General features: G+C 39.1%; 1 protein-coding gene across 4 annotated transcripts; it reads right to left on the bottom strand.

Moving 5' to 3' along the window:
- Positions 1–740: 740 nt before the first annotated feature.
- Positions 741–25,414, bottom strand: LOC107396045 (AP-1 complex subunit sigma-2). Of its 4 annotated transcripts, XM_054734724.2 has the most exons (7): positions 25,112–25,414; positions 24,362–24,540; positions 19,843–19,951; positions 19,598–19,735; positions 17,610–17,640; positions 10,158–10,220; positions 7,291–9,158 (listed from the first exon to the last, which is right to left on the bottom strand). In XM_054734724.2, the coding sequence occupies exons 1-6, from the start codon at positions 25,112–25,114 to the stop codon at positions 10,159–10,161; spliced, it is 522 nt and encodes a 173-aa protein (XP_054590699.2). In that variant the 5' UTR covers positions 25,115–25,414; the 3' UTR covers positions 7,291–9,158; position 10,158. The 4 variants fall into 4 exon arrangements, with proteins under 4 accessions (XP_054590700.2, XP_054590699.2, XP_015831038.3 ...); XM_015975552.3 differs by lacking the exon at positions 10,158–10,220; XM_054734725.2 differs by lacking the exons at positions 7,291–9,158; positions 10,158–10,220; positions 17,610–17,640 and adding an exon at positions 741–4,375.
- Positions 25,415–25,566: the final 152 nt, after the last annotated feature.

A 25,566-nucleotide genomic window follows, 5' to 3' on the forward strand; every position in this document is an offset into this window, starting at 1 on the left:
AGTATATTTTGCGTCTGCTGGGCAACTGTGGCCCTCTTGCGGATATTCTATGATATTACAACAATCATTTTCACAAACTACCCAAAATGCAGAATTTTCATGACTTGTCTGGTGAAAAGAAACCAAAAACAGGGAACGATCTTTATTTTCTACAATACTTTAATCAGACCGAATAAAGACCGTAATTGTATCATTATTTTTTTTATCTTGATTTAGGAGCAAAATGTCAGCCTGCTGATCCAGACTGAGAGAGCATTAGAGGCCCAGGAAACCTTTTCAGGTGCTATTAAGGTAATTAGTTCACTAGGGAGTGACATGTGCATCCATATTTCAGAATTCTTGAGACATGAAATTCTTTTTTTATGATCTGTAAGCCAATTGTCAAAATTACTAGAAATAAAAGGTTGAAATATTTCACCCTATGTGTAATAAGTTTACATAATAGATGCATTTTCTGAAATGAGTGACAAAAATAATTAAAATAGCTGTACTTGTATATAAAGCATGTATACACTGACAGTTAAAAGGCAACCAGACAGTTTTAAAACACTAAATGATCAGAAGATTATCCCCTGAGCTAATGTTTCTACCATCCTTCTGTTTTAGTGTGAATGCACTTAAATCACAACTGACAACATTTCAAGCCTGTGTTCATAATTTATAATACTATAAATATATATTTGTAATTTTTTCACAGTTATGGTTTTATAGCAGTGTGTTTGTTCCAGGTGCTGCCGTGAGTTGATTATAATGAATAGGAAACCACGTGCAGCTCTCTCAGCTGCAAGCTAGTTCATAAAATCTCTTCATCATGTAAGAACTATAAATAAGTCACTGAAACAATTGTGATGATTCATTTGATTGAAGGACAAAATAATTTATATTTTGCAAGACCCTCTTGTCGATGTGAAATGCCGTTTCTGACCCAGTAATTGTAGGCTGTTACCATGGTGATGCTGGAGAAAGATGAGCTCCTCATGAAAATGCTATCCCATCTGGTCCCAAAACAGTGAGAACAGTTTCACTTACAAATTCACTTTGTGGTCCTGATTTTATTATGTGCAACCAAGGTGTGCTTTTTAATAAAAGTGATGTTTTAGGGTAAAAGAGGACTTCTGAAAAAATCTCATCAATCCACCTGTTTCTGGAACAAACAGCCAAACTCCCAAAAGAGAGAAGTCTCAGGGTCAAAGTTCACCATCAGACATGAATCTGTCTCTCTCTCTCTCTCTCTCCTTCACTCTGTGTGTGTGTGTGTGTGTGTGTGTGTGTGCGCGCGCAGACACACGAACGTAAGAGGTAAATGCCGTAGCCATTTGTCAGCAGAACAGAGATACGCCTCACACTCATCACCACATCCTGCCCTTCTGGACACAAAGACAGACACAAGGCTATTTTTTCTGCATTGAGTTCTTTTAGTTTCTGAAAAGCAACAAGATTCTGACTCTATTCCACCTCAGACACAAATACAAGTCAAAACAAAACTGACTATCAGGTTTTGTTTATGAAACAATTCAGAAAACCACAAATTAAACATAAAGCACAGAGTTTTTAAATAAATTAGAAGCAGTGCAGTGTTCCTGCTAGTTCAGTATGTTGTGTATGAAATTATTGGCTGCAAACACAAAGTCCTGCATCAGTGTGTGTTTTTACTCTTGTGAGGCTTTATTTTTTTGCTCAGTCAGATGAGTAAAATTATATTAAATCATTTTTATGATACAAAGTCACCTCAATATAATACAAGACATGCAGTATGATGCTGTTGCTCTTTAATGGAGATACCGGTTTGTTGTTGCAGTCGCAGTAAAATTACTTTATGGTGCATAAAGTGTTAATGCCCAAGCGCATATATGATTAACTCTGGTTTGTACATAAACTTTCACACATGTATTAGAACAAAATGGTGAGTTTAAAAACATTTGATATTCCATTTTCATTTATTAAATAACCTAAATGTTAATTTAAAAACAATTAACAAATCATTGTTTTCTGGGTAAACATAAATGTAGATGAATTTACTCAGAAGGGGAAGCCGTCTTTTCAGAAACCAAACCAAACCTCAAAAGTTCTTGTTTTTTTTATCAGTTGTGGTTTTATTTTCAGAGATCAATGAAAAAAATCAGTGACTAACAAAAACATTTAGCCTCCAAATTATTATAAAAATGATTATTTTGTATATTTTAGGGGGGGTTGAGGTGAGTCAGGGAAATTAGGACACATTAACAAAGCTGAGGGAAGAGAACGGAGTAAGGCCTTATGTCCTTGCTTTAAGTGCCGCTACCGAACCGATGACTTCAACTCCAGCAGCACTGGTTATGATACCCATGTTTCAGCTGTGGCTTTGTTCTGTACTGAGAAATGTAAACAATAACAAAACAATCACAGTAACATAGATGAAAGACTTCCTGAACAACAGCTGGTCAGAAAAATGGAACTCAGCCGGGAAGGACGGATGGGCTAAAGGCTAGTATGAATCAGCCTAGAATAAAGTTATGCTGCTATTGGAAAACTCTGTTCTCCTAAATTTCACAGCAGTTCATGGAATACCACTTTAAACCCACAACACTGATGTTGGTTTAACATGAGTTGTTTTCATGGATTTCTGTTGTTGTTTACAAGCCTAAACATCAACACCAGCAGCATTCCCAGTTTATTCAGGGGTCACGTCCAACAGGATGCTATTAATATTTCTGCTAAAAATAACCTCATTATGAAAATGATGGCAGAAGAAACATTAATGATGCTTTTTCAGAAACTGCTCTGTTCTCTACCTTCCTGTCGGGTCCGTCGAAGCCGTTTCCACATCCTGTTCAGAAGGAGCCAGCTCTTCAGTCACTTTCAAACAGCTCCATTTGCCAAAGCTTTATGCTGCTTAATGCACACATCATTTAGTAAATCTTTTACACCTTCGTGACATCACACGGTTATTTGAGCAGAAACAGAGAGTAATTCCTGCTGGACATAACTCCTAAATACACCACAACATTTTGATGATTATTCTTGTAAATAACCTCTAAATTCTATAAATAATCGTGTAACATGAAAATAAAATTACACTAAAGGTTTACATATAACTGTTTCAGGCCAGCAGCAGTGCACTTTAGTTCTGATTATCCATTAGTGCATCAGTCTTGACTCTATTTTTCTGAACAGAGGCTGTTCATGAAGCATTCTAAAAAGAACATAATTCTTTTGTCATTTTCACAAAAACACATTTGAAACAAGAACAGTTCATTTGCACCTAACACATCATTAAAAACATGAATACATGATGTTATTCTGCTACAGTGTTTTGCTGTAAAAGCACTGATGAAACAGTAACATAGTCTTTTAAGCATTAATCACCGCTTCAAGGCATTTGACGTTAAATCTGCTATTAGTCTAGTCAGTAGATGCTGCATGAGGGACATTGGTCTGTCCACTGGGAGAATACTCTGCACATATTTATAATCCCCAGCGGGACTATTACAGTGAGCAAAATTAAATGAGTTTAAAACTGAAACCATTACTAAGTTTCAAAGGGGACATATTATGACCATCTTCTGAAGTTATACTACTCCTATGGTCGGTACGAAACATGTTCATGAAGTTCTTCGCACTAAATTCCTCTCGCATGAAAAGATTTCAACATTTTTACTCTTGACATTTTCAGTACCTTCCAGATTGAGCCATTTCAGGGCTCTGTCATGAGCTAAGAAGCTCCAATATCTGAAAAGGGCTCAGAGTGAGAGGGTGTTTTAGCTTATTTTCTGTTTGTGATGTCACAAATGGGGACTTTTTTAGTTTTAAGCAAAACATTTATTTGAAAAATACTGACAGAAAATGGATGTATGGATTTTTTTTCAAGTTTGGAGTGTTTATAGAGGCAGTAAGACCCACATGACAGCACAAAAGGATGCAAAAGGTGACTTTTGTATAATATGTCCCCCTTAAATTAAAATTCATGAATACATGAAAACCACGTGAAGCCACACTCTTTGGTTCTGCTAATACTTAGGATAAGTTTTACAAGCTTCACACACACACCTGTGATGTAGTCAAACTGAAATTAAGCAGCAATTCACTTAGAGGCCGCCTCTTGATGTGGCCTGAAAGCTGCATAAATGTAAAATGTCGTTGCTTTTGTCTTGATGACAGGTAACGCCATGTCTCTTAAAGTTTAAACAAAAATAACACAAGTAGAAAAACTGGTGAACGCAGACGCAGAGTGAAGTGTGCATGCGTGTGTGTGTGTGTGTGTGCTTGCTCAGAGGCAGGTGGGTGCTGTCAGTTATGTACAACACAGTATCTGGCACATGGAGGGATGTGAGGACGCTGAAGATAAGGTTTATGTGAGTCCAATTTCCTCCAGCACACTGCGAGGGCTCTCTGCTTCCTGTGAGGAGAGAAGAACCACATCTCCAGTGAGGTCAACACACACACACACACACACACACACACACACACACGAAGGATGCTTTCAGTAAGCAACTACTGATGTGTGTTTGCGTGTTTTAGTTTTTAGAACAACTTTGTTTCGGATGAAAAGATCTTTTCCGACCAGACTGACGCTTTTCCACCTTAAATCAACACTAGTTTCAAACGTTTCATTGCAGCTAACCCAAAAGTTGCTTTATGACCACCATCATACAGAACTGTGTGGTTAAAGTAGTTTTCTGTGTAAACACAAGTAAACAGTTTGTACACAGAGTGTTCGATCTATAAACTCTAACACACAACAGAAGAGTCTTCAGGTTTTACTGTTGGAATAAGCACTAAATGTGACATTTATCTATGTATGTATGTCCTATCCATTTAGATTGGACTTTGTATGGCACTCCACTGGAACTAGCTGTTAGCTCATCTGTCCAATCAGAACTAACCCGTTTCTCCAAAGTTTTTTTAATATAAACGCAACACTTTTGTTTTTGCTCCAATTTTAATGAGCTGAATTCAAAGTTCTGAAACATTTTCTAAAAACACAAAATACTCATTAGCCTCAAATATTGTTCACAAATCTGTGTTAGAGCACTTCTCCTTTGCTGATAACACATCTTACCTCACAGGTGTGGGATATCAAGGTGCAGCACAGGTGTGCACCCTACATCAAATGCCTCTCCTCAAAAACCTGCTGTATAGAAGCCTGAGGAGACTCCAAATACTGCAGATGGAGAGTGTCACGAACTCCTCCAGCTGACTCCACCGAACCGTCTCTACGTTCCTATCAGACTTTGAATGGAGTTCTCAGGCTTACCAGCCCTCAAACCCCACCAAGGAAGTAGACAGCGTGGTTAGATCCTTGGTGGGGTTTGAGGGCTGGTAAGCCTGAGAACTCCATTCAAAGTCTGGTAGGAACGTAGAGACGGTTCGGTGGAGTCAGCTGGAGGAGTTCGTGACAGAGAGTGCCAGTTTGTAAAATTTTAATTGTATTATTGCGCAAATACACAAAATAATACGGTTGTTCCTTTAACGTTAGCCAATAAATGGTTCTCTCTGAATCATTGTTTCTTGTATCTTGCTTTAGTGCCCAGGTGGTCATAGATCATGATTTTACCATTAAAAAATGTATTTTGATTGTTTAAATGAAGAAATACTTAACATATTTACTTGTAACTTAGGCAATTGTTTGAATTCACTGTGTTGTTTTGAATTCTGACATATTTGTTGATATTCTTCAAAACTTCCATCCCTTACCTGTCCAGGAAATCAAAGAGTGTGTGTAAGGTAAAAAGGAGACACACTTACTTTGGCATCCTAAAACCAGGATCAGCATAAAAGTAAAGAGAAGATGTTTTATTAGAGCAGAAAGACAAAACTCTTGTGTTATTCACTCAACATTACCCAGACAACCAGTGTTTCGAGAATATCATTAAAAACACAAAATAGAATTAAAACAAGTTGGGGGTCTTGAATAAAATGTCACAGTGCTAAAAGCTGAAAAGGTCTTTAACTTGGGTTAAAAAAAAACTTATTTCAATGATTAAACATTAATCCAGTGAAGGAAAGCCCAGTTATCTACATTCAGCATTGAAAACAAACTGGGACAATGACATCACACACACTAATCTAAATCAATCAGAAACACAGAATGAGACAAACCATTTGGATCTGTAAAAATGAACAGTAAGTGTTTCAAATCTATTCAGAAACAGAAAGGCAGCCATTGGAGGGAGGACATAACGATGTGACGCACTCGCTGAGTGGGACATGATGGCATTAATCTGCCGTCTCTGCGTCTGCAGCCATTTACCATTATGTCACACAGGAGGAGGCGGGGTTTCATCCAATCCAAGCAATTTATTCCCAGGTTGAAAATAACTTAAATTTTATTTAAAAATGACATCTCCATAGTGCCAACGGTAATATCTTATCATATCTAGTGGCTTTCTTTTCTATGTGAGGTGTAAAAGAGCATGTTACAGGCCCTTTAAAGACGTGTAAATCTGAAGATCATCCACACAAACGTTGACAGGAGGGTGATGCTGAGTTATAATCGTTCTGAGTAGCAACAGATACAGTGAAAAATTAAGGGGACCAACAATGGAGCCCTGTGGTACTTCACAGGAGAGAGAAACACTGGAGGAAGAGAAATTATTAATCATAACTGAAGGATCTGTCGAATAAGGTGGAAACCATTAACAGGTGAAACTGAGAAAAAATTGAATATGAAGCAAAAGTTCATTTACTTTAGTAATTTTACTTAAAAGGTGAAACTAATATATGAGATGGACTCATTACATGCAAAGCCAGATATTTCAGCCTTTATTTGTTAGAATTATGATGATGATGGCTTACAGCTGATGAAAATCCCACATTACAAATCTCAATTAGAGTAATGTGAAAAGGTTCAATATTCTAAACTCAAAGTATCACACTCTAATCAGCGAATGAATCCAGAACACTTGCAAAGGGTTCCTGAGCCTTTAGATGGTCTCTCAGTCTAATTACTGAAATAGATGTACTTTTGCACCATATTCTAATTTTTAGAATGCCACCTGTAAGTGCTTAGCTGCATTACTAACAGTGGCTCAGGTGAAGCAGGACAGTGCTTGACAGCAAAAGCTGCCATGAGGCCCAACAACACCAGGACCACAGGGCATCGACGGACATAACAATGCCCTTGTGTACTTCGTAAAAAGTAAAGCACATTTGTACAAAGGTGCTGCTTTATAATCATTAGATTTGGGCGGAGTGAGTGAAGCCCAGACAATAAAATAATACATTTTAAGTGTGAGTCTGGACGCCATTAAGTGTAGACAAAACACACAAATGCTGAAAAAGCTCGGTTTACAAACGAAGACACCAGCATGATTATTGGTCAGTCTAATTATTTATTTATTATAAAAAAATCATCAAAATATCACTTCAATTTATCGTAAGGTCAATGTTTAAACAGCATTATTTGAAGTACACATGAAAGATAACCACATTATAAAGGAACCTTTTACTATGTATTCTGCAATTATTTGTTACATAAATAATCTTTAAATGTAATCTATTGGTGTGCTTTACTATCTCTGTCACATTTTCACTCCCCTAATTTGTGCAAACGGCAAAATCTTATTAGAATAAGCTGACTAAAACACTTACCTTCTCATACGTTTATTCTATTTCTTTAGATATTAAAATAAGAATTTGAAGCAGACAGACAAAAAGCCTAGCAGAAACTCTCTAAGCCTTTCTAAAATTTGATCACAGTCACTTTAACACTTTTGACAATTCCTAGGAATCACAACTAGAACATGATGATGCAAAGTGAGAAGATAAAAACACGTGACAATAAGTAGTAAAAGAAAAGGAAAACAGATCTTTTGTGCATTCTCTACACACTCTTGAGTGAAAATCAAAGACACGACCCGTGAGACAATACAAAACAAATAAAGGACACATTTGCATCAAAACTGAAAGATCATGAGTCTTATCTGTGTTTAAATAAACCATCATTTATAAATATGATCAGATTTAGTGACTGGTCCTGGTCAAATAGGTCATTTACATCCTGATGATCGGATCTGGACAGTCGACTCAAACACAGACGCTGCTGTGTGGCTGAGCGGCAGCCTCTGCAACAGGGGGCAGACTTTCCCCACACACACAAACTCAGACAGGAAAAACAGAATGGGAAGAACATCCATCAGGAATAAATCCCACTAACATCTCTGGTCCAAATGAACAGGAATGGTGAGGTTTTTATTCACGAGTCATCCCGACCCATAACCCTTCTCCAGGGTCGGAAACCTGTGGGGCCGCGCGCTGCCTTGTAATTTAGACCAAACATAAAACACAAATTCATACTTCTGAATAACAACAATAAAATTGTTAAATTGAGCTGTTTCATGCAAAGATCTGTGGCTGAGTGGATTAATCACTAACATACAGCTTTCTACAAAATTACAGATCATTCTTTTAACAGTTAAAACTAGAAATAGTCTTGCTTTTGATAAAACTCAAATGGATCTGAAGTAAACAAAAGGCTGTTTTTGGGAGTCATAATTAAGCAAACAGGGCGTCTTTCTGTTCACTCTTATAATTTATGATTCGTGTCTGATTTTTAGGATACTAGCTCATTTTCCTCAAATAATTAACATTTACTTGCATAGTTTAGTGTTTAGATTTCACCCCCCCAATACAAACAAAATGTGTATTTTTTTTCATTAAATAAACAATTATACTAAAAAATTATTACAATTATTTAATTTCATAATGTTGGCATATATAGTTTTAGTGTTATTTAAAGTTGTAGTCACATTTTGAAGCTTTAAAATGGTTATTTTTTGTATTTATTAGGATAAATGATTCTTGCACAGTGAAAACTGCAAGCACTAATTTTGGTACAGATATTACGGTAACCCGATGGCAGTCAAGATGACTCAGTCAACACGTCGGTGATGCTTTAAAGAGCAAATGCACAGTGAGCCCAGTAGAAAATAACTTTACATGGTTACTTTCACATGTGGTAGTTTTCTTTAGACCGTTTCATGATTGTCATGTTGAACTGAAACTGCTGTTACACCCCCACCCCCCAACGACAATGTCAGGTGCTCAGAGGGCAGAGAGGAGGGTGCCAGGCACCGAGTAGCTCAGCATGCAGGGTGGATAGCAGCAGCAGCAGCAGCAGCAGCAGCAGCAGCGATGGCAGCCAATCAGTACACAGGCACATTAAAGTACTCATGACGGGGCTGCAGGAGAAAAAGGCACAGTGCTTAGAGAACACGCCAGCACCGAGTCGTTTCAGCTTCCTCGTGCACACACAGCTGCAGGGCATGCAGGACACCGAGCAGCAGGCAAAAGACAAACTACTTCTCCTCAGCCAGGAGTTGGTTTAGGTCAACAGACTCTTAAGTTCATGTCTTGTGTCTTGAGTTTTAAAAAACTGTGTGGGGGTGTGAGGGGTAGGCTTACTGTGTCTGTGTGAAAGTTATAGCTGTAGAGCGCTTCCTGAGCAGCCTCTGTTTGGAGAAATACAGTTTGTGTCTTTCAGGACTGACAAGCTAACGACTAGTTGGAGTGAAGCAAAGATGGAAAAGTATTCCTGCAGTCTTAAAACAGCTCAAATGTCTATAAGTGACACAGGGGTTCATACAAAGTGCATAATACGTATATGTAAGTCTGTGGTTATATATAAGCACAGATATCACCATCAGCAGAAAAAACCAAGCATGTCTGCTGAATCCAGGAGATGTCCGGTAAGAATTCCTCACATTTTATGCTTAAATGATTGTGTAATGCAAAATAAAGAAGCACGAACCACCGTGAAGGTTTTCTGATCAGAGCTGATGACAACTGCAGGTGCTCAGACTAGCCGTTCGCTCATCCAGACTCAATTTCTTCAAACTGAGGGTGTTCTAGAAGCTATCTAAAACAGGTAAAACAGCAGTTTTATGTACCTGTTGTATAGGGCCAGATAAAATAACCCCTTTGCTAAAGAAACGTTAAAAAGTCTCAGACAAAAAGGTAAAGCATTCATTTAAAAAAGAGCATTTTCCAACTATAACTGTTTTATAGTGACAGTTTGATCCTAGCCAGCAAAAAGATGTCACACAAGTGGATATAAACACAAAGACAGACTTCTGTTGAAACCATCGCTGAGCTACACACAGACTGGTGTACACAAATATCTAGGACTACAGGGCTCTAGTGGTTCAGACAGCCTAGCTCCACACACACAAAGTATTCACCTTAGCTGGCATTACTGTGGAAAAGACCAGAGGCTTCTGATGCCATACCTGGAACCATCACACCTGGGAGGCAAACATTTCATAAGGACACACAAGGATCCATGGTCTCTACTGTAATCAAATCTAGCGACTCTTCTACGGAACGCGTTCAGGGAGAACTACGTCTCACTCGTGGGGACGTCTCTGCTCGTTTATCTCGATGAGTCCCACGCTGAGCTGAGCTGAGAATCTTCCGAGGCTTCGTTATTCCAAAAGAAGATCTGCTCACTGGCACTAAGCTAGAGGTCAGCTCTTCAGGAGGAAAAATTCATTAAATCCGTATCAGAAACAACCTCCAATGAGTCCGCTGTGACGGGGTTTCTGTGTGATCACCACCATGCACTTCCTGGTTCCTACAAACACAAGGCTCTTGTCCCCCCCCCCCCCCCCCCCCCAGCTCTAAATTGCTTGGTCTCCACAGACGTACATTTTAATCTGTCGCAGGATTTTTTTTACCTCATGCACCTCCATTACAACACCACTGTGCTTTACGAGATCCTGCTGTGTAGCTGAATAGTTTCCGCGTCACCTGCAGGAACTCCAGCGTTCAGGTAAAACGTAAGCTGGTTGCTGTTCCCGTGATAAAACAGGACAAGAAGGTATCACATGATAATTTTACTTTCTTCCTTCGGACCATAATGAATGATATTTTTAAATGCCTTCTCATCCATTTAGATGCACTTTCTTTATATAACTTATGAGTAATTGCCATTTATTGTAGATGGCCTCCTGAGCAACCTCTCATAAGTAAAACAGAAGAATGTGACTATAAACAGGAGAAATAATGCTGTTATTCAGATATACGTTATTTACTGTTAGTAAAAGATTACAGCAGTCTCCTCACAGGCAGCAAACTCCTTCATATTCAGAATTATAGGTTAAGTTTACAGTATTTATTTCAAAATACCAAGAGTGGCCTTGTCGGTCCTTACGTGATCTACAGATAATCCTGCCTGCCAGTGAGGCGGTGCATGCAGGCGCATTTTAAACCCCGCTGGGTCGAGGGACAGCCGGACTGCTAACGGTACATGCAGAATGAAATTCACTGCGGTCAGAGCTGGAATCCCATGCTGACAGCGCACCAGTCCAGTAGTTACCAAATTTTCTTGGAGGAGGAACAGAAGAACTTTACAAGATCTCCTCATTCTGTAAACTTCCCAGTCGTCGCTCCGGCTCTAAGAATACAGAACTGAGTCGATCAGAGACCTTTTTTTTACTCTTTTGAGGAGTTTAATCACTTCATGTCTTCCTGTGTCAGAAACATCCACCCGATTGATCCACTTCACAAGGCTCCAGACGCACTTACCATACAGATTAGAGGGTCACAGGACAGTCTAAAGCTGGTGGTCCAAGGAGAAACAGCTTCATGTGGTTTCGTCCAACGTTAAGGACTTGGACAGGGAGAGGTTTATAGAGCTTGGCTTTTATAAGCACGCTTTTCTCTTGACACGTTTTGAAAGAAGCCATGAGCTGGATGCTAATGGTGGTCAGCAGTGGCCCGATTTCTCTTCCGAGAACTCGTTAGAGCTCAGCTGAATGTTGAGCTAACAAACAAAGCAAACCCATTTTGTTGACCAGTCAGATCCACTGTAAACTACTCAGTCAAACCAAATCCTACCAATCCATTTAATCATTGGTTAGTTTCTGTTTCAGACTTCAGGAGGACCGGATGGCTAAAACGACATGACATTACCAATCTGTGGTACTTGCTCTGAAGCTAATACACGCTACCTGGTTGCTGAATTCATTCTTGATTTTATTTCATTCACAGCTTTAGCTAACAGCTTAGTGTTTAAAGGGACATTTAGTCGTTTTGAATTCATGATTCATAAGAGAGGTGAAGACTAAAATTGTTAACTTATGTGATTGCAAATTAGATTTTTGTTTTCTTATTTAAAAAATATTTGATGGTGATTTTTGTTGTTCTACTCTTCAACAACGCTTCAAAGTAAGCACACTAGTAAAAAAACACGAGCAAACAAACGCCAGAAAGTATCGGTCTACACGAACAGCCTTCTGAAGAGGCTAAATTCATTGTCCTAATGCAACTGGGGACCGCAAAAAATTACTCCAAGAACCACAAAAGGCCCCCGGGCCGCACTTTGGGCACACCTGATTTAAAAATAGGATATGTATAACTTTAATGTCTGACCGGCCCTTTTTATTTACCGAAACTGAAGCACTGAAGGCTGCTGTGGGTTTATTTCTGACTCTGAGGTCACATTAGTTTTACAGATCTATTTGAGCTCCTTTAAATGTAATATAAACGTGGGAAATGAGAGTGTGTGCGCTCTCAGTAATGTAGATAATTACACTTTGTTTCCAGGCTTCAGCTCCAGCCCTGATCACTTCCACCCACAGTAAGAGCCTGATCTGAAGGGATGCTAAAGACTGGAATGCAGCTATTTCTTGGGCATTGAATTACCACTGAACATTAACCCATTAGGATCTGTAGAACATTAACCCATTAGGATCTCTAGAACATTAACCCATTAGGATCTGTAGAACATTAACCCATTAGGATATGTAGAACATTAACCCATTAGGATATGTAGAACATTAACCCATTAGGATATGTAGAACATTAACCCATTAGGATCTCTAGAACATTAACCCATTAGGATCTGTAGAACATTAACCCATTAGGATCTGTAGAACATTAACCCATTAGGATCTCTAGAACATTAACCCATTAGGATCTCTAGAACATTAACCCATTAGGATCTCTAGAACATTAACCCATTAGGATCTCTAGAACACTAACCCATTAGGATCTCTATAACATTAACCCATTAGGATCTGTAGAACATTAACCCATTAGGATCTGTAGAACATTAACCCATTAGGATCTGTAGAACATTAACCCATTAGGATCTATAGAACATTAACCCATTAGGATCTCTAGAACATTAACCCATTAGGATCTGTAGAACATTAACCCATTAGGATCTGTAGAACATTAACCCATTAGGATCTGTAGAACATTAACCCATTAGGATCTGTAGAACATTAACCCATTAGGATCTGTAGAACATTAACCCATTAGGATCTGTAGAACATTAACCCATTAGGATCTCTAGAACATTAACCCATTAGGATCTGTAGAACATTAACCCATTAGGATCTGTAGAACATTAACCCATTAGGATATGTAGAACATTAACCCATTAGGATCTCTAGAACATTAACCCATTAGGATCTCTAGAACATTAACCCATTAGGATCTCTAGAACATTAACCCATTAGGATCTCTAGAACATTAACCCATTAGGATCTCTAGAACATTAACCCATTAGGATCTCTAGAACATTAACCCATTAGGATCTCTAGAACATTAACCCATTAGGATCTCTAGAACACTAACCCATTAGGATCTGTAGAACATTAACCCATTAGGATCTGTAGAACATTAACCCATTAGGATCTATAGAACATTAACCCATTAGGATCTCTAGAACATTAACCCATTAGGATCTGTAGAACATTAACCCATTAGGATCTGTAGAACATTAACCCATTAGGATCTGTAGAACATTAACCCATTAGGATCTGTAGAACATTAACCCATTAGGATCTGTAGAACATTAACCCATTAGGATCTCTAGAACATTAACCCATTAGGATCTATAGAACATTAACCCATTAGGATCTGTAGAACATTAACCCATTAGGATCTGTAGAACATTAACCCATTAGGATCTGTAGAACATTAACCCATTAGGATATGTAGAACATTAACCCATTAGGATATGTAGAACATTAACCCATTAGGATCTCTAGAACATTAACCCATTAGGATCTGTAGAACATTAACCCATTAGGATCTGTAGAACATTAACCCATTAGGATCTCTAGAACATTAACCCATTAGGATATGTAGAACATTAACCCATTAGGATCTCTAGAACATTAACCCATTAGGATCTCTAGAACATTAACCCATTAGGATCTCTAGAACATTAACCCATTAGGATCTGTAGAACATTAACCCATTAGGATCTGTAGAACATTAACCCATTAGGATCTCTAGAACATTAACCCATTAGGATCTCTAGAACATTAACCCATTAGGATCTGTAGAACATTAACCCATTAGGATCTCTAGAACATTAACCCATTAGGATCTCTAGAACATTAACCCATTAGGATCTCTAGAACATTAACCCATTAGGATCTGTAGAACATTAACCCATTAGGATCTCTAGAACATTAACCCATTAGGATCTGTAGAACATTAACCCATTAGGATCTGTAGAACATTAACCCATTAGGATCTGTAGAACATTAACCCATTAGGATCTGTAGAACATTAACCCATTAGGATCTGTAGAACATTAACCCATTAGGATCTGTAGAACATTAACCCATTAGGATCTCTAGAACATTAACCCATTAGGATCTGTAGAACATTAACCCATTAGGATCTGTAGAACATTAACCCATTAGGATCTGTAGAACATTAACCCATTAGGATCTGTAGAACATTAACCCATTAGGATCTGTAGAACATTAACCCATTAGGATCTCTAGAACATTAACCCATTAGGATCTGTAGAACATTAACCCATTAGGATCTCTAGAACATTAACCCATTAGGATCTCTAGAACATTAACCCATTAGGATCTGTAGAACATTAACCCATTAGGATCTATAGAACATTAACCCATTAGGATCTGTAGAACATTAACCCATTAGGATCTGTAGAACATTAACCCATTAGGATCTGTAGAACATTAACCCATTAGGATCTGTAGAACATTAACCCATTAGGATCTGTAGAACATTAACCCATTAGGATCTCTAGAACATTAACCCATTAGGATATGTAGAACATTAACCCATTAGGATCTGTAGAACATTAACCCATTAGGATATGTAGAACATTAACCCATTAGGATCTCTAGAACATTAACCCATTAGGATCTCTAGAACATTAACCCATTAGGATCTGTAGAACATTAACCCATTAGGATCTCTAGAACATTAACCCATTAGGATCTGTAGAACATTAACCCATTAGGATCTCTAGAACATTAACCCATTAGGATCTCTAGAACATTAACCCATTAGGATCTGTAGAACATTAACCCATTAGGATATGTAGAACATTAACCCATTAGGATCTCTAGAACATTAACCCATTAGGATCTCTAGAACATTAACCCATTAGGATATGTAGAACATTAACCCATTAGGATCTGTAGAACATTAACCCATTAGGATATGTAGAACATTAACCCATTAGGATCTCTAGAACATTAACCCATTAGGATCTGTAGAACATTAACCCATTAGGATATGTAGAACATTAACCCATTAGGATCTCTAGAACATTAACCCATTAGGATCTCTAGAACATTAACCCATTAGGATATGTAGAACATTAACCCATTAGGATCTCTAGAACATTAACCCATTAGGATATGTAGAACATTAACCCATTAGGATCTCTAGAACATTAACCCATTAGGATATGTAGAACATTAACCCATTAGGATATGTAGAACATTAACCCATTAGGATATGTAGAACATTAACCCATTAGGATCTCTAGAACATTAACCCATTAGGATATGTAGAACATTAACCCATTAGGATCTCTAGAACATTAACCCATTAGGATATGTAGAACATTAACCCATTAGGATCTCTAGAACATTAACCCATTAGGATCTGTAGAACATTAACCCATTAGGATCTCTAGAACATTAACCCATTAGGATATGTAGAACATTAACCCATTAGGATCTCTAGAACATTAACCCATTAGGATCTCTAGAACATTAACCCATTAGGATCTCTAGAACATTAACCCATTAGGATCTGTAGAACATTAACCCATTAGGATCTGTAGAACATTAACCCATTAGGATCTCTAGAACATTAACCCATTAGGATCTCTAGAACATTAACCCATTAGGATCTCTAGAACATTAACCCATTAGGATCTCTAGAACATTAACCCATTAGGATCTGTAGAACATTAACCCATTAGGATCTGTAGAACATTAACCCATTAGGATCTCTAGAACATTAACCCATTAGGATCTCTAGAACATTAACCCATTAGGATCTCTAGAACATTAACCCATTAGGATCTGTAGAACATTAACCCATTAGGATCTCTAGAACATTAACCCATTAGGATCTGTAGAACATTAACCCATTAGGATCTGTAGAACATTAACCCATTAGGATCTCTAGAACATTAACCCATTAGGATCTCTAGAACATTAACCCATTAGGATCTGTAGAACATTAACCCATTAGGATCTGTAGAACATTAACCCATTAGGATCTGTAGAACATTAACCCATTAGGATCTGTAGAACATTAACCCATTAGGATCTCTAGAACATTAACCCATTAGGATCTGTAGAACATTAACCCATTAGGATCTCTAGAACATTAACCCATTAGGATCTGTAGAACATTAACCCATTAGGATCTGTAGAACATTAACCCATTAGGATCTATAGAACATTAACCCATTAGGATCTGTAGAACATTAACCCATTAGGATCTGTAGAACATTAACCCATTAGGATCTGTAGAACATTAACCCATTAGGATATGTAGAACATTAACCCATTAGGATCTGTAGAACATTAACCCATTAGGATCTCTAGAACATTAACCCATTAGGATCTCTAGAACATTAACCCATTAGGATCTCTAGAACATTAACCCATTAGGATCTGTAGAACATTAACCCATTAGGATCTGTAGAACATTAACCCATTAGGATCTCTAGAACATTAACCCATTAGGATCTCTAGAACATTAACCCATTAGGATCTCTAGAACATTAACCCATTAGGATCTGTAGAACATTAACCCATTAGGATCTGTAGAACATTAACCCATTAGGATCTGTAGAACATTAACCCATTAGGATCTGTAGAACATTAACCCATTAGGATCTCTAGAACATTAACCCATTAGGATATGTAGAACATTAACCCATTAGGATCTCTATAACATTAACCCATTAGGATCTGTAGAACATTAACCCATTAGGATCTCTAGAACATTAACCCATTAGGATCTCTAGAACATTAACCCATTAGGATATGTAGAACATTAACCCATTAGGATATGTAGAACATTAACCCATTAGGATCTGTAGAACATTAACCCATTAGGATCTGTAGAACATTAGAACAAGGACACACAGTTGTAGAGCTGACGGTTAGTGCTCAGGCAAACAGAGGCATCACACTTCTAAGTGTTGCTACATTATTAGGCAGCAAAACACACGGACAGCCCCAGCTTTCAGGGCACATCCAAACTCCTGGTTTAGCTTGTTGTCGGTGTGTTGTTCCTGCCGGTTTTAGTGTTGTTGGCTAGCCTACAGTCTAAGGCTACGGAGCTAAAACTACAAGTAGAATCAGGAGTTTCGTAAACCGTACCTGCAAACAGGCTCGTCTGAAAGTCTATGTTCTGAAAATCACAACAGTCAAGAATACAAAAGCAAAGGGAGAAACAAGTCAGCTGCAATCAAGATCAAGCGACTCACACCAGACACATGAAGCCCAGTGAGGAGAATGACAGGAAAATCAGAAGACGGAGATGGAAAAGCCCTTCGGTTTTACCTTTTGCAAGCAGTGATGGAATATGGCATCAAAATAATAAAAAGCATCTATAAAAGCACCCCCTGTTACTGGGGGAGTACTATTACTGTCCTGTACCTACAACTCTGGGTACTCGGTACCAGAGTAAATTGGACCTTTTAGAAACCAGTGGCAGAAAAGTGAACACAACCACTTCTACCAGGAAACAGCCCGGATCAATTGCTCCTGCCAGTCGTCTCTTACCAGAACATCGTGGTTTAAGGTTACCGGAGGATACAGAATTCCAGTTGCTGATAGTTTAAATAAAAACCTTAAAAAACTTGAACACAGATGGTCTCCTAATGGTGCACCTGAACATTTAGACTAATCAGTACACATATGAACTTTACCACTTGGGAACATACTTTGGATGCTGTAATTAGAGATTTGTTAATAGTAAAAGTTTTCCTGGCAACAGGATATAGAAGCATGACATCACGCTTTTAATACACTTAAACAGAAGAGTGAGAAAAACATTCACCCCCTCAGAGTTGTCACGAGTGTAAACTAGATCATTTAAACCAAAAACATGTTCTGGTACCAGGCTGTAAACATGTTTATTTCTGCTGTGAAATTGGTATTTTTAACATGGGAGTCAATGAGGATTTGCTCGCTTCTGACACCAGCCCCTAGTGGATGAGAGTGGAACTGCAATTTATTTCACTTCCGGGTTTGACTCAATTTCTGAGCTGCACTGTGGGGGCCTGGTCTATACTGACAAATATTTTAGTGAATGGCTGTGCATGTCTGTGCTGACTAACAGAGAGCATGCTGCTTAATTTAGTGTAGAAACAGCAGCCAACAGTGCATAAAATAATCCCATTTCATTCTATGTGAAGAAACAAAATAGTCTTCGTCTAAACACTCGTATGACTTTTTTGCTGATCTGGAAATATCCTTTTGTACGTTCTTGCTGTGTTTGACTTCTAATTCCATTTTTGGTTCTTTTTTAAACACAGAAAAAGGTTCTCTTTACCTTGCTGACGTTTTGTTTGCAGCTGCAAGCGTCCTCAGAGCTGACGCTGATGGTGGCATCACTTCCTACTCCGTTTATCCGCGGGCAGCAGAGGACGTTGTCGCCCTCTGCTGCCCACTCTCCCCTCTCTGATGATACACAAGGATCATAAACACCGAACAACAGAAATACAAAAGATGGATAAAGGAAGCTATAGAGATAGAGACGTGGATGTGGGACCATGAACAGGGACGACGGAGTTTACACGCTGGACCACGCATGGGAATGCATCATCGGAGAGGGGAGAGCGGACAGCAGAGGGCGACAACGTCCTCTGCTGCCCGCGGATAAACGGAGTAGGAAGTGACGCCACCATCAGCGTCAGCCTGAAGAAGCCGGCAGCCGTCGGCGAAACCGTAGCTACAAACAGGTAAACAAAACTGTTTCTGTGTTTAAAAAGAACGAAAGCATGGATTCTGTTAACCTTCTCAGTGGCCTAGTGCTAGAGGGTCCGCCCTGGGGTTAGGGGGTAAAACCACCAAATAGTTCCCGAGCGCAGCCACTGCTGCAGCTCACCGCTCCCCATGAGGATGGGTCGAATGTGGAGATGAATTTCATGTGTGTGATGATGACTAATGGGACTTTAACTGTAATGCTCTACTAATAATAAAACGTTTCCCACTAACGACACATATGCGTACACCAACACACACTTCTGATGTAGAAGAGTGTGTGTTGGTGTCCATCAGCAGGACTGAGAGGTTTGTGGAAGTCTACTGGTGTAAACGTGAGTTTGTGTCTGCCTCCGCATGAGGATGGTCAGACCTCTCACCTCCTGCAGCAGGTCGGCCTGCTCGATGGCCTTCAGGACGTTCTTTTTGGATGTCTCCTGAGCCTCTCCACCCAGCAGGAACTCATCCAGTATGAAGTAGGCCTTCTCAAAGTTGAAAATTATGTCTAGCTCACAAACCTGTTGACCAAAAAAAAAAAGAATAAACATTCCAGCTTATTATGTTACTTCAAGGCAAACACAAGAAGCATGAAGGGAAATACTGTAAAATAAAAGCACAAACGCACACTGCCAAAGTATTTATCCAGCAGCTCCACGTATCGGTGGATGATTTCCAGCGTGATGAGCTCATTGTCCTGGCCCTCAGTGGCACAGCAGAAGTACAGGCTGGCATATCTGTAACATGATGATAAGACAACGAGCAGAGCATCAGCAGCTCAACAAGCCTCTTTCACCGTAAAAATGCAGTCAACCAGACAAAAGTGACTGCAAGGACTTTGGTTCGACGGGATGTTTTAGCGATATACTTTCTGTCCTTCTCACCTAAATGGTGCTGAGACAGCACTCCGTGCTTCTTATTAAACATGGCTGCCTACTGCGTGCAGGTATTCATTAAAGAGCTGGAAACCGGAGCAGAATGCTGAATCAGTTAAGCTCCATTCTGCCGTGGTTCTTTATCCCCGATAATCCCAAAGGCTCTCTTTAAGCATGTGATGATTGGCTAATAAAGGAGTTGGTCAGTTGATCTCCTTGGAGACAGGGGCAGAAGGGCAAATGGACTGCAGAGTTTAAACAAGCGAGCGTTTCAGAGTGACCCGGATCTGAAACTAACACAGAGACGACTTCCTGCAGGTACTGAAATCGGTTACCTGTCTCTGGTTCCATTTAGTCATTTATCTCACTGAGTGGGTCATTGTAGTCAAGTTCAGGAAACATAAAGACCACAGCTCTGACTCTCAACTGCCTACGATTTAAAGACAGGAGGCAAAGCCTCCAGTTGAAGCTCCTTTGTGCCAGATCTATGGAAGCCCTGAAAGGCAAACAAAAATAACAAATAAAGGGCTGTGTCATTTTTTTGAGTCAGACCTTATTTCTCTTTTTCACTTCATGACTTTCAAGCAGAAATAAATGTTTTCAGAGGGAGACAAAAGCTTTCTAAAATACTTAGGATTTTTTTTGTGAAAGAAGCAGAAAAAGAAAAGTCGAGCCCCGAAATGCAGATAAAAGTAAAATGATCGTATCCATTTTCAAAGGCTGTCCATAAATATATTTTATCTCGCGCCTTTACAAAAGTGAGTTTGGGGGAAAAAATCTAGAATAATAAGTATTTTGTGCTTTTTGGCTTCTACTAGAGATAAGAGCAAATATTTTTTGGAAGTTTGAAACCAAAGCAAATTGACGTACTATTAACTATGATTCTGTTTGCCATTCGGAGCTTCCGTACGTGTTTCACCGGAAGGTGGACTTTGAAACATTCGACAGTTTTGTGGTTCTTGGCACGTACACAGACTCACCCATAACAACTATTACTGTGGATAGTGGTGCCTAAGAGTTTTAAAGACAATGATGCTGTTATCTGTTGTGGCACAAAGCTCTGAAAATTTACTACATAACAACAAAACCATAAAGCAGCCAAATCAGGTAAAACTCTGCATTTATGTCAACTGGTAAAAGGAATTCTAACTGGAGTACTGGTACACAAACCCGTACACCTTTTGGGGACATGATGTTTCTAGTTCTGAGCATTTCATGGTGTTGAGAAACTCTGGAGCTAAATTCCAACTTCTTCCTTAACTCATTAACTGCCAATGACAACTAAAGTCAACATTTGCATTTTTTACTGAGTGGGCATCAGAACGAGCCCCCGCACCGTGAGAACAAACATCCCAGCTCTAAAGCCGGTCTTCATCCACGTATGTCACACGTCACGTGATCAGGAAGCAGAACATCCATGTGTTAGGAGATCGTTTTGGGCCGCTGCTGTAAAAAAGTGAGGCAGGCTGAATATAGATCCTGATTGTAATTTCTTTAGCAGTAACACAAATGAATGTAAGTATTATTCAGATGAGCAACTTAAAAACACAATCAAGGTAGAAAAGGGTAAAAATGGTTCACTTTAATAGTCGAAGCTTATATGCAAACTTTCAAGCCTTAAAAGACTACGTAGCTCAGTTTGAACAACTATTCAGGGTAATAGCCATATCAGAGACCTGGATAACTCCTGGAAAAGAAGAAGACTTTAAAATAAATGGATTTGAATTTCTTCATGTAGACAGGATCAACAAGAGGGGGGGGGGGGGGGGGGCTTTATATTAATAAAAACCTAAAATATGAAAGAACGGGAAGAATGACGACTGTTGATGGAGTGATGGAATGTTTAACAGTGGAAATAAGTATGGAAAAAGGGAAACATTGAATTGTCGGTTGTATATACAGAACACCAGGATCCAAGATTGAGATATTTAAGGATTATATGGAGGAATTATTTACAAATATTAATCAGAAAAGAATGTTTATTTGTGGGGATTTTAATATTGACCTATTGAATCCAAATCATAAGAGTACTGAAGAATTTATTGATTCCATGTACAGCATGGGTTTATTTCCGCTGATAACAAGACCGACCAGAATAACATCTCATTGTGCAACTCTAATAGATAAAATATTTACAAATACAATAGAAGAAAATATAAAAAGTGGGCTGTTACTCAACGATATAACTGATCATTTACCAGTCTGTGTGTCTTATAATTGCCACCATGAAGTGAACAATGATGGGCATAAGATTAGGTACAAAAGAATGAGAACAGAGAGGACATTAAACTGTCTTAGAAATGAACTTGTAAAGCATGATTGGAATATGGTATATGAACAAACAGAAGCTAATGAGGCGTATGAAGTATTTTTAAGAACATTTAACACATTACTTGATAAAAACTGTCCAGTAATTGAAATCAACAGGAAACACAACTATGCAGGAAGACCACGGATGACTAAAGACTACAAAATGCTAGTAAAAAAAGAATACCCTGTATCGAGAATTCATAAAAAAGAGAACAAGGCAGTGGAGGGCTTTACTGATCAGGAAACAGCTGGCAGTGAATGAGTTAAAGAGCAAGTCACCCCCAAATAAACTTTTTTGCTGACAAACTATATATGGGGCGACGGTGGCACAGGAGTTAAGTGCTCGCCCCGTAATCGGAAGGTTGAAGGTTCGAGCCCCGCTCAGTCTGTCGCTGTCGTTGTGTCCTTGGGCAAGACACTTAACCCACATTGCCTGCTGGTGGTGGTCGGAGGGACCGGTGGCGCCAGTGCTCGGCAGCCTCGCCTCTGTCAGTGCGCCCCAGGGCAGCTGTGGCTACATCGTAGCTCATCCCCACCAGTGTGTGAATGTGTGTGAATGGGTGAATGACTGATTGTGTTGTAAAGCGCCTTGGGGGGTTCCAGGACTCTAGAAGGCGCTATATCAAATACAGGCCATTTACCATTTACCATAAACGAGTGTCTAATCTTGCTGTAGACACATGGAGTCAATAATTTGGCACTTAAGTACATCTTAGTTCATATTTAAATATTCTGCCTAAAACTGTCAGTGTTGTGCCCTCTTCAGGTAAAAACTCTGCACTGCAATTTAAATCTGCCATCGCTATTTGCTAAGAGGTAGTACTATGAGGTTAGCTGGTACATTATGATGTCACAATGTCGTTGTAAGCCTGTGTGTGTGTGTGACAATTTTTTTAGTGGTTCCACCCTCTCGGTCTGCTTGACAACAGCATTTGTTGAATTTGCAAACAAAAAGTGGCAGTGGAGTAAACTTCTGGTAGGGGGTGACTTGCTCTTTAATAAACAAGACTGTATAAATATGAATTAGAACTAGTTTGATGATTAGCTGTTCATTTAGTGTAAAGAGCAAGCCCTCCCCAAATCAACTTTTTGTGCTGATTAACTATATAAATGAGTGTCTAATCGTGCTGTAGACACACGTCATCAATAATTTGGCACTTTAGTGCATTTTTATGAAAATTTAAATATTCTGCATTAAACTGTCAGTGTTGTGCCGTTGTCAGGTAAAAACTCTGCACGACGTTTGAATTTAAATCTGCCATCGCTATTGGCTAACAGGTGCACTATGACGTTAGCTGGTACATTATGATGTCACAATGTTGTTGTGAGCCTGTGTGTGTATTTGTTAGCGGCTTCGCCCTCTCGGTCTGCCAGGCAACAGCATTTGTTGCATTTTTCAAACATGAAGTGGGAGTGGAGTAAGACTCTGGTAGGGGGCGACTTGCTCTTCAAGCAAAACGTTGTAAATAAGAAAATAGTCTGCATTTCTATGTCATCCTACCTGAGAGCAAAAACATTCTTAAAAGGGCGTGTGCTTAAAGAGGTGATTGGTCCAATCAGATCAAGTTCTGACCTCTCCAACAGCGTTAACTCCTAATTCAAAACAAAACAGAAAACCTCAGACATGTTAAAAGTTTTAATGATCCAACTAGAAATGAAAAACAAGCCTCTGTCTGGTTCTGGATAGTTTTGTGTTTATCTCCCTTATAGGACAACAGGGTGCTCCGATGGTCTGCCTCTTCTCCGCTGGCACAGCAACAGGCTATAATGAGGAAAAATGATGCCCTCTCTTCTTGTGGTCCGAGTTCAGTCCTGATGGTTTTGTCTCTTTGCTAGCAGTACTTCCTGAATCCCATTGAACCACACATTTGAGTGGTGAGTCTATAAGCTGCCCAGATGACTGAGACAAACTCAGCATTTAAGTGTTCAACATGAAATATACATTTAATACCCGTCACTCACCTCTTATACACAATCTTCAGGTCTCTCCACTCTAAAAAGCTGCACATTTTGGGCTTCCGAGCCAGGACTGTCTGCACCAGCTCTCTGGTGATCTTCTTTTTCTCCTTGTCAGACAAAGGCACGTACCATTTCTGGAGCCTAAGCTTGCCTTGACGACTGAATAGGAGCATGAACTGCATCTGAAATGAAGAGATGACAAAACAGAGATGTGAATGAAAGGATGAGAGGAAGGAGTGGGTGGTTAGAGACATCCGCATAAAGAGGCTGGAAATAAGCATTCAAAGGAGCAAATCACACCACTTCATTGGAGCTGGAGGAAGACATTCTTATTCTGACAAGTTATGTCAAACTAAATGAATCATTACTGCAGCCAGTAGGAGCAGAAAACAATAAGGGGGGCAAATTTGACCTAAAAAAACTATACAAAATACTACGAACAAAGTAATACAGCGTTTATTTACACCTGTTCAGAATCAAAAATACACAATTTTATTAAAACTCTCTGGAAATGTGTTTAAAAATCTTAAATAAGAGCGACTGGGTACCACAATTTCTAGTTAAGTAAGATTTAAACCTGACTGGAATAATATTCATCTTTCCGTTATCAACAGCGTCACGGAAGTGCTGCTAACACCAATATTCCAATGCTAACATTAGCATACTTGTTTGAAACACGACGTACGACCGAAAGTTTAAACATATTTTCTTTGCAAATGAAAAAAAAAACTCCACATATTTATAACAACTTACCATGAATGACAGCACTGTACTCCCCTCTGACGACAAGAGCTGCCCACTTCCACCCTGTAACACCACCACTTAAAATTCAGGATTTGATTGGATGCCGAGGCGCTCGTGATGCCGCTCATTGGTTGAGCAACAACGCCAGATCCCGCCTTCCAGTTGCTTTAATTCTGCATCCGAACTGCCATTGGTTACTTTTTTTAGCAATCAAACAACAAGGTTGCTCCCACTTAAACTGCACAAACAAAACGCCTCGTAAATGAAATGTTTACCGTTTTCTTCCCGGATAAAAGGACTCGGAACACTGAAAACCGTTATTTCTTTACAACTAGAGAAATTCAAGTTCTTTGAAAGGTTTATATTGTATTTAAAGTCTGGGTAGGTGCTGAAAAGCAAAACTTTAGGCCAGAATAACAATATAAACTGGACCAGTTCTACACACCGTATCTATTAATCAACTC

The sequence above is a fragment of the Nothobranchius furzeri genome, chromosome 16 (assembly GCF_043380555.1).
Source record: "Nothobranchius furzeri strain GRZ-AD chromosome 16, NfurGRZ-RIMD1, whole genome shotgun sequence".
Taxonomy (NCBI): domain Eukaryota; kingdom Metazoa; phylum Chordata; class Actinopteri; order Cyprinodontiformes; family Nothobranchiidae; genus Nothobranchius; species Nothobranchius furzeri.

What these genes read in the sequence shown, in the direction of transcription:
- LOC107396045 (XM_054734724.2), bottom strand. An exon ending in AGGCCGACCTGCTGCAGGAG is followed by an intron (nt 17,641 to 19,597) that starts GTGAGAGGTCTG and finishes TGTGATTTTCAG; the next exon opens with AACATAGACTTTCAGACGAG. An exon ending in TCAGACGAGCCTGTTTGCAG is followed by an intron (nt 10,221 to 17,609) that starts GTACGGTTTACG and finishes TTTGCCTCCCAG; the next exon opens with GTGTGATGGTTCCAGGTATG.